This window comes from Mastigoproctus giganteus, chromosome 12, assembly GCF_048544385.1.
Source record: "Mastigoproctus giganteus isolate SK-2022 chromosome 12, ASM4854438v1, whole genome shotgun sequence".
NCBI classification, from domain to species: domain Eukaryota; kingdom Metazoa; phylum Arthropoda; class Arachnida; order Uropygi; family Thelyphonidae; genus Mastigoproctus; species Mastigoproctus giganteus.
In genome coordinates, this window is record NC_143586.1 from 144800755 (window position 1) to 144811691 (window position 10937).

Here is a 10937-nt window from a genome sequence, read left to right on the forward strand (position 1 = left end):
TTCGCATAGTCGATCACCAAGAACATCATCAGAATCAGTTTTATTGAAACTGATTCTGATGAAATACATAACTCAAACAGTTCGAAAATTTATTTAATTTGTTTGTATAGTTTCCAAGTGTATACTAATATTACGCAATTCAAGTATTAGTTATAAAATGTAGAAAAATATAATGAGGAGGATTTATGTGATGGTTTTCTATGGAATCTAAGAGTGGTTAATATAGAATCTACATTGAACATTTTTAATTTTAAGTCATAAGTTGCAGTTACTTTATATTGGAGATGAATTTCTTTCTCATCTATAAAATAATACTAAAATGTACTTTTATTATAAAAAAGATTGCCAAAAACCCAAAAGCACAAGCATATAATATTCAACTGAATTATTGGATGCTGCAACTCATTTGATTCTATTCTACCATCAAAGCTTTCGACAACACACACTAGTACTTAACGGCATTGATTTTGTAAATCTGTTAGGATAATGGCAAGGTTTAGAACGTGCCCTCATTGTAGTAGTCTGGGCATTTCATCATCAGAACGAGATTCCGTTGCGTACAGAAAACCAAATTTCAGTTTTGCCCAAGACAGCTGTCGTACAATAGGAAGTTTTCATTGATAATAGCTGTTTTATAGACGTCAAAGTATGACGAGATCTAGAATTCCCGGACAAGGACGAGACAACTGGCGTACACCACAAATTCAGCGAATTCTTTGGTTCATACAGCGAGAAAATGGAAGTTGATTGAAAATGACAGCATTCGGCTCCTACGAAAACGATCTGGTGGGTTTGATTCCTGAGAAGAATTTATTTAAAATCACTTATTGTTTTTCATACCGGAGTCCTTGTTGCATAAGAAATATGCTAATATAAGCCAGTATTCTTTAATAAACTGCCCTTTGTAGTATGGCAACACGCTTCACTTGGAAACGTTTACATTTAGAAGATTTTCTCATATATTCTGTATACTTTTTTGGAACCAACTAGCATATAATGAAACTCAAGAGTTTTATAACATCCAGGTTTCCCAACCTTAGTTGAAAAAATAAAGCACGCAAACCTACTTTCGTTTAATTATGTTTATTTCTGATTTGGAAATATGTATATAATGGTATAATAAGTTCTTGTGACCGTGATATCGAAAAGACAGTTGATCAGTTACTAACATCGGTTAAAACCAATGAATGATAATACCACTTTGTATCGTTTTCGATGTTTGTAAACTAACAGCTTTTTCAACTCATCACAAATCACTTAAGTTGATGTCATGAGTTGTATTACTGAAGGTATTAATTTAGGTGTAAACTGTGGGAATTTGTAAACAAAATTTTCACATGTTGGCAAAATTGCCTTCAGTCATTTTTTTCTTGACCTTCAGAGCTCCATCGGTATTTTATTATTTATAAAATAATTTTCCAATTATTTCAAATTTTACTTGTACAGGTGACAGTTGCCAACTATCTGTTCAACGTAGTATAATAGTGTTTTAATTTCATAAAAATCATTAGCCTTAAATAGATCTTATAAGATATATAGGGTGTGGTATTATGGACAAAATATTGTCATATTGTGAACACCCAAGAGCTAACTTAATGCCCATTGTACTATGTCCACAAATTGCGTGTTCTCTGGTCGATTTGTCTGTTTTGCTGGATGAAAAACCATAGTTTGCGCGCGGGGGGGGCGACAAACTATGCAAAGGAGTGAAAAAACTCAATAAAAAAAGTTCCTCACGTCATGGAACTTATATGGGCTTTTCCACCCGGTGTATAATTCCATTTAGTTCAAATCATATTCACTGAACCGCAATTTCACTCTTCGTTAAATCTTTAATAAAATGGCCCTAACTTCTCTTTGGTGAGATTGCTAATGTACGAACCTCAGCAAAAAAAAAGAAGGAAAAAACCAACACAGTGTCATTCAAGACCAGCAACAAATTAAAAGGAAAAAAATCCTTCCAAACAAAACTAAAGAAAATTGTAGTAGCGTAGACAGATGGCCAGATAAAGCCTGCCTTTGGGTAAACAAAAAGAAAGAAAGAGGACAGTCGAACACATCAATGACATTAAGTGGGAGAGAACTGACAGATCAGAAACAGCAACCATTCGTGGTGAGAAGGCCACAACATAGACTTCAACAACACAAAAAAGGTTAACTGACAGCAATAACAAGGAAAATCAAAGAACTGAAAGAAGCTTCTTTGTAAACAAAATGAGGTCAAAGATAAAAAAAACAACAGACATCAATGGACCAGCTGTAAACTAATGAATCAAAAAATATAAATAATGTGAGTGCGAATAAAATAACGCCATATTGTCCTAGTTGTTTCCACGTCTTCTTAAAACTGATGTTCCACAGTTAACGTCTGTTCTGTTAAATTTTATTAGAAAAATATTCTTGATGCACTGCTCTGCAGGAAGTTTGTCCATATCCACTCGATTCATAAGGGATATAAATATATATCCCATCCGATTACGCGTTGTACTGTTCTTTTTAAATCCTGTTAAGTGATAGAGAAATTTATTAACCTGGGAACTCCTAGATCATCTATGGAGCGTTTATCTCGTTAATAATCACCCGTATGTATTCGAGCACTGTCGATACACATATTTTTTAATATTCTTCATTTAAAGTACCTTTAAACAAGATCAGCCACCTTCTTTAGTCCGGCGACAACCAGTTGGCAGCCTGATGCAGCCAACAGAGCAATTCTCTCAGCTCTTAAAGTATTTGAAATCTTTCAACATGATTAATGATCGCCAATATGTATCTACTGGTGTAGAACCAGAGGATCTCTCGTAGCTTATAACTCATCTTTGGGAAATTCCACGAAAGAGTGAGAAACTCCAATCTTTTTTAGACATTCTAAAAGATTAGGCGAGATTTGGCCTAACGATCTCCGCTGGTCTGTATGTGCGTGTGTTGTAACTCGGTGACTACTTTTATCCTGCACCCATTACATAGGAGAGTAAACGCTTTCCATTTCCAACATTCCCATCCAGCTTGGATCAAAGCTTTATTCATTCAACTACTTTACGTCAAAGTAAAGCCTTTTACTAACTGTATAGCAAGTATACAGTGTCCTCCAAAAAAAAGTATCTTAACACTGTTTTTATAATTTAAGTGACTCAGGCCAGTCTGCAAGGAAGGAGCACGAGCCACGCGAAGTTAGTTGTTCTTGTTATACAATTCATGCTACTGCTTTATAGTCGATCAGAAAGGAAAACGTGACGATACCACCACTCCAGAAACGCATCGGGACACGACGGGGTTCACTTCACATAACGAGATGGTACTCGGAAGGGTAGCACGACAGTTTCGTTATATATATCTACGAAACATACACTAGGAGATGAAGTCTGTACGAAGATACTGCGTACGGATATCCACAGCGTCGGTTTCTATGGAAGAGCGGCGGCGCATAACCTACATATCACCTACAGCAATCAGCAGACCTGCCTTGCATAGGGTGAGGAACGCCGCAAGTAATCCAGAGAGCATGGGAAATCGGCTCTATACAGTGAAGGATCTTGTTACACCCTGTTTCGATCAGCTGGGGGTGTGTGAAGAACGCATGGAGAACGTCTGCTGCCGTAATGACATCTTGTACTGTCAATGAAGTTTGGTTGAGGAGATTGAATTAAGGTATGGAACTGTTTCTTCTGGTATGGCTCAGGGTCTTTGGTGGTTGTGTGGGGAACCAGGAACGTTGCTTACATTAACGTTTTGGACAAATCCATGGAGTTCTGGGTCATCAATGTAGAAATGTTGTAATGGCAGGTGCAGATTACAATTGCAACCTTATGGGATCAATTGGAACAATGGTTGGGGTCAGGCCAACAAATATCGGTAGTCCATCTGGTTAATGTTCTGCAGACGAAAAGGACTATACCCACTGCAGTCTTTCGTTCGTTGGTGGATTGCGTCATAGCTGTCAAAGGGACACCAATACGCTATTGAAGTGAGTGGTAGTGAAGTTCAGAGTCACAACATTTTGCCACTTGTGTATAGGTGTCCTTAAAAATCTAATGGATTTATCTTAGAGACAACAAAAGACGAGTTTTAGTTCCCCACAGGTAACCGACCTGCGAGGAGAATTCATTGAGACAAACTTCTCGCTTCCTTCCATGTTTAGAATTCTCCATTCTGCCGTATCAACAACGCAATATTTATTGGATTGTTAGAAGGTTTCTTTATCACATGATCCGAAAAAAGAAAAATAAAGTTGTCACAGATAGAATAGAATGTGTGCTTTTGTTAAGCGGTTGTTGAGACAATCGGCTCTGATGCAGCTCTCAGTTATACGAGCAATTATTGTTAAACTGATTACACGAACAAAGGAAGCCAGATTTTATTTCGAATATCTGTAAAAAGAAAGACTCTCCCTCTGTCTTTAGGGCTCTAAAACATCATTCCATCTTACTTATTTTTTTTTTCTTAAATTTCAACATCATTACGATAATTATTGCATCTTCCAAATACAAAAACTAATTGCTTCCAACAGCGAATATCTTGAAACTAGTTTAACATAAGCATATATATTTAAAATATATATTTTTGGCAGGCGGTTTTCATTGAACAAAAACTACAATCTTCCTTCAACACCAAGACTTCAAGAACAGAAAAAGAAAACTGCAGACAATTTTTATTCTCTGAAGAGAAAATTTCTGTGGCAGGCACCATCTCGAGGGAGACCTAACTGACACCTTCAAAGTAGCCTACGGGCTATACTCAAGTGTCAGTAATCGAAGACAAGCTGCAGATAGTAGACCAAGTACCAGTGAAAGGGCTGTCGCCGTGCTCACAAAATCACAGCAATGCTGCTTGTAACACAAATTATAGACCTGCTCCTTTGTACTAGGGATGGCCTATGGTTTAACAGATAAAAGAAAGAAAAACTTCCTTTTTTTAAAGTATTAATTATGTTTAAAATTATTTCTACAATTTCAAAGGGGTTTAAATAAAAATGATGTCATATAAAGTACACAACAGTATACTGATAACACAATATAATTATTGTGCCAATATCATTACTATAATTATTCTATTTACTCTTTTTAGTAATAATAATTCTAATATCTATTCCAATATCTTGTTTTACAGAATTTGAGACACCGGAAGAGGTGTACAGTACCATGGTGACAGATCTTCGGCAAACATGTGCGGTTAATGACTTAGCTGAAATAATGTCGACAAATTTCAAATCTCCGATTTACCGATACATAGTAAAATCAAGGCCGTCTCGACCGGTGAGTAATTTTGTAGAGGACGCTTTTGTTCAATGTTATAGAATGATTTAACAAAACTTTAATTCAATTGAACAGATGATCCCTTTCAGTTTACACCATCGTTACTTTTTTCAAAATCGGTATATAATGATTTCTTTTATAAATATACGCTGAGTTAGCTTTGCATTAACAACACCCCTTGTCTAGAAATGGACTATCCTGTGACGCTGGCCAAGGCTCAAAATCGGGAACGTCCGCTATCACCAGTGGCAATCGATTTCAGTGTCTGTGAGAAGGAACCGATCGGGATCGAAATCTTTCCAACTCCGAAGGTGGAATTGATTGTGGGGGTGACACGTCCAGGTACTAGTATATTGACAGCCAAGATGGTTAAGCGCCCCATTTGTGGTTTCCTGAGTCTTCCATGACTGGCTCAGCAACGAACAACCAGCCAAAGGTTACACGTGAAAGAGCTACGGTCGATATCCGTGGTGAGCGTTCCCTCTTGTAACGCAGCAAATATGCAAAACAGTGGCTAAGTAACCACCCAATATAACCTAAGAATAGCAAGATCAACATCCACATGACCTGTGCACTGGATATTACATGCTGATAGGCGTATACCATATTCGATGAAAAAACATGTACCTGGAGGCGGTGGTGTTAAGGATTGAGGGCAGTTTTCGTGGCATGCCGTGGGTCCTCTAATCACCGTTAATCAACGGCTCGATGGGAATGCCTACCTTCTATTCTCATCAGCTAGGTACACTCCATGATGACATATCCAGACTACTCCAGTATCTATCAACAAGACCGTGCGCGCCATTCCACAAGCCCGGCAAGCTGCTAACTGATTTAAAGAACATAAATGAATTTTCCGTCCTACCAGCGCCACGGTCTCATCTTAACTGAGCATGTTTGGCACTGATTGGCAAAGGCCATTCGATGCTAAGGAAATCTATCTGACAATGTGCAGTATTACTGGGCACACTATGCAGCGCATGGGTAGAACTGCCACAGGCCACCTCACAACACGTTTTAGAGTCTCTGCTAAGACAGGTGCTGTATTTCGGGCAAAAGATGGCATCACAAGGCTACTTTTTGCCCATAAATACAGATAGACGATGCTAATGCAAAGCCAACTCACTGTTAACAAGTCTAATAACCTTTTTGAGGGAGAAATCTATTAATCAGGAGTTTATTGCAACGCCTGATTATTGAAAAAAAAAGTCAGGAGTTGCAATTATCAACCAAGACAATATTCAGTGGAGGGATGCAAGGCGGCGGCTTAATCACGAGTATGATCAAAGACTATGATAAAAATGTATTTTAACAGCTCAGTTCCTTACTTATACTATTAGCAATAAAGTGTTTATTTTTATACCATGGAGCAGTTTAAAAAAAAAAATAGAACAATATGTTTTTGCTGTTATCATAAGATCGAGAAAAATATCCGTCATAATCAATTTTTAAACGATTAAAAACAAACAAACAAAAAACTTGCAGTTGAAGGAGAAGATAAGAATAATTATCTATTACAGGATTAGAATATTGTAATCCTATTAATATAATCTTTTTAATTAATATAGTTAAAAAGATTATATTAACAATCTTTTTAATATACAGAGTACAAGAATTGTACTCTGTATATTAAATTATAAACAAAAACTTAACCTTTTCACAATACAGGAAATCGCAAATATTTAAAATGAAATGATTAAATGAATTAAATTATTTAAATTATGTGTGTAATTGTTCATCACATAATGTGCATCATTGCCGGGTGTGTTATGTTGATGTGTCTGGCAAAAGATTGGAGGGCCACATTCGTGATGACGAGTAGGATAATGGGACTGCTATCTTTGCTCGTTCCACCCTTGCTGAGTATTACTGGTGTGAACAACATGAAAATCTTGACCCTCATGATAATTCCGAGGTAACTAATCAATTCCGTAAGTTAATTAAATTAAAACACAAAATAAGGCTCGACCTTAGCTGAAGAAGAAGTCAGGATCAAAGTCCAGCATTTTTAGATGGAGTTTGCATTCTAAAAAAAGAACTTATTTCAGCGTTTATTAAGTTTGGACGTTTATGTTCTCTGGAGACTGTTAGATTATTGAGTTGGCAAAGTTGAAAATAAATAAAATGTATCTATTAGTTGTGGTGGTAATTATTCAGATAATTTAAAATTAAAGATGCAACTAAACGAGCTGCGTTCGAGGATGGTAGTAGATGAGGTAAGTGTTGCTGCATTTCAAAATAACTATGATGTCTTATGTTTAGTTTATTTAAATCAGGGCAGAGGCCATATGATGGAAGAATGTATTTCAGTGTTCAAAATATTAGAGGCAAACCTTTTTTCAAATCTGCATGGGCAATCTAATATAGATTTGACAATTCCTTGCCTACGGAATTGACTAATTTAAGAGGCAAGGTAAATAGAGAAAGGAAAAATTATCAAAGACAAAGAGCATAGCTTGAGAATAAAGTTGCAGTTTTAACGGTAATATACAGAAATAAAAAGGGTCAATACTGTGGATAATTGAACATAAGTTATTGTTGGCAAACAGTCCAGTGGGGCCTGGTATACAAGATGGTACTGACAAGCTTAGGGCTAACAAATTTTAATACTATTAAACAACTGTCTAGAGACAACAGACTGACTGGACCTCAACTGTGTCTGCTGTAATTGTAGAATTATTTCCTGAAGATGAACGGCAAATGAATTCTCCTGAGAAGTCAAATAATTAGCCAAGATAGTAATTACAACGTTGGAAACTGAACTGTTGAATCTTAATGAATTAAAGTCAACAGCTAATCAGGAGAAGGTAAACAAATGCCCGGAAATAGATTTAATTTAAAATTATACTATCATTAAAATGCATGAACTTTTTTCCAAACATGTTGAATGTTTAACACGAGGTATTTTTTTCAGATTTCTGGATAGAGAGGCACTCTAAAAAGATATTACATAAAACAGGTAAATCCATAACTGATCCAAGGGTTTATAGACCATTATCCTTATTGGCGAATTTGGATAGATTGTTTCAAAGGATGATTATTCCTCGAATACTGTGCAAATATTAAATATACATCACAAGCAACCTCAATGTCCATATGGATTAAAAAGGAAGACCAGCCGAAGATGCAATAGCTGATTTAGTTACTTATTGTCAGATCTCTCAAACTAAATACCGTTCTACTGCCTCTGGTGGGAGAGTGTCTTGGACTCCCTTAGAATTTCCATATGTAGTCAACTGTCCTACAAGTTAATCTGTAGTTATTTCGGTAACCGCATAATGTGTTAAAAAGCAATATCACACAGAGTAAGTTTTATTTAGAGGTTGTCCCCAGGGCTCTGTCTAGTGCCCCTAATTTGTGACATCGTGTTAGATCAGTGGCTATCTTAAGAACTTGATAATTGTCATAAAGACTGAGCCGAATCAGTAATTAATAATTGAACATCTTGGGCGAAACTAAGTTAGAGATGCCACCAACAAAAACAGGCATGGTGATATTTAAAGAAAGACTTGACTACAGAAGACCTCCAAGAGTTTTAACAGACGGAAAGAAAATCCCATTAGTTCCAAATACAAAGTATTTGGGAATGACCATAGACGACGGACTGAGTTTTCTACCTCACACTGAATCTTTGATCAATACATTTAAAAAGTTAACGGCCTCCATTATATGAATCCTAAATCAGGCCTGTTAAAGAATGATGTATTTCTCACATAAAAATACGGAGGAGTTGAATTTTAGTCTAGGGGCCGCCCAAATACACAACACATAGACTATTAATAACAGCAATACAGTTTTAATCAATACTCCTGAAAGGGAACCTTACGTGAAAGACTTTTACTTCTCCCCTTTTATAAAAGAATAATCTATATTATTATGGCATTGAGGTGTCTCATTCATTAATTTTAATAATTATTTCGATTTATATTTTCAGGTCACCCTCTATACCTACCCATCATTATTTAGCCATCATATGTGGGATCTCATTGCATTCTTTGATCACCTGGAAATGTTCCTCGAAAATCCAACAGAAGAAGACTTCGCCTTCAGGGATTTAATACAGACTAGCATTATGGCATTCGTCAAATCTAAAGGATCCAGCATTGGCAACGATGGATGGCCAGTGTACCCTAAAGGTATAGCATTGTTGACGACAAATGTCACAGTCATAGGATCCTATCACAAAACCAAGTGCAAATTTTGGGCGACACAAAACTTTACCGAGTACGCTTGGGTGAGCTAAGGAACAAATGACAACTTCAAAAGAAAAAAAATAAAATAAGCAACTTCTTCAGACTGGAGCAATCTCGCAGCGGATACGTGACAATCTACGAACGATTGTGACGCTTTGCAACACCAAGTATACGTCCAACGGATTGGATAAGAAGAACAGAAGGTTCTCTCCTTCCACCGTCTTTCCTGTCAAAACTGTTTCTACCAGAGAGTTAGAGAAACTGTGTATAAATAATCATCTGTAAAACACAACATTCTTTAATACAGCACTTTTTCCTCTCCCATCCCATGATACCAATTTCTGCGAATTCAAACTGGTTTATTCTTGTTTCCTTACTGTATTGAGTTCATTGTAAATTCCGTCACAGAAGGAACTATGGTATTATAAATCAGCACCGTATATAGCACTTAGGAAGTATGCCTGCAATGCTCAGATAGAAAAGAAAAACATTATGTACATAGCATTCTTCCTTGATAAACATGTTTAATGTACGATAATGTATGCCAAAAACCGTGCCCGTTTTCATTGATGACAGCAATTACGATATCCTGACACTGTAATTCGAGTCATTACATCATTTGGGGACCCGTCACTGATGCACAGTCATTTCTAGGGTATTTTCTTTCTCATTCACTCATTATGATCATGCTGTCAAAATTAAGGATTATTTTACTGGTGTAGGTTCAGGTTACTCTTTCTGAGTATCTGGAAGATAACTCCAAACGCTATCATGTCCATCCAGTTTAATTAAAGCATCAGAACTCCAGCTGCTTAACTGTACCTGTGACAGAACCCTAAGAATCATTCAGATCAAAGAACAGAATTTGTTGAATTAAGAATCTGCTAGGAATTATTCGGCATCAGATCACCAATCGTCAAGTAGAAGAATGCGCGAGAGATTGGAATTAATAATCATCCAAAATAACTGTTATTACAGATACAACTAATAAATATTGATCTCGTGATAATGCATGCCAAAAACCATACCTGTTTAGTCTTGTTTATGAATCTGTTATTTTGCCAAATATGTCGTAAATTCCATAGATTTCCTTCGAACAGACAATATTTCTAGCTAGATTTTAAGAGGAAAGAGACGCTCAATAATTCTTGAATACGCATTGATTATTAAAACTGGTACAACCTGGTTTATCTTATATATAAAAGATTACGATATTTTTGTTGGAGCCTAAAGCTGCTTAGTCTTCAGCGAAGAGCACAATTCTTACACATATAGACATTGTGGCATTAAAGATATCTGCTGTTGGAATGAATAGTTGGAAGTTAGATTCAATAAGTGGAATCTTACTACCGCTTAGGCAGATGCAGAAAAGGTTTTCCTCGTTGCATCATAATGCCCTTTTTAACGCAATTCTAAAATTTAAGACCAAATTCTTCCCAAAGTCACTGTCAAGTTAGAATTTTTCCAGTTAGCCAATTATTAGTCTATACTC

At 36.4% G+C, this 10937-nt stretch overlaps 1 protein-coding gene across 2 annotated transcripts in view; it reads left to right on the top strand.

Annotated features, from left to right (window-relative positions):
* Positions 1–10456, top strand: part of LOC150077483 (uncharacterized) — a 116574-nt gene extending 106118 nt beyond the window's left edge. For both annotated transcript variants that reach the window (XM_090386838.1, XM_090386839.1), the window contains exons 8-9: positions 5107–5252; positions 9187–10456. In XM_090386838.1, the coding sequence (XP_090242964.1) occupies positions 5107–5252; positions 9187–9495 (455 nt within the window). In that variant the 3' untranslated portion in view covers positions 9496–10456. The remainder of the gene's footprint in view (positions 1–5106; positions 5253–9186) is intronic.
* The last annotated feature ends 481 nt before the right edge of the window (positions 10457–10937 follow it).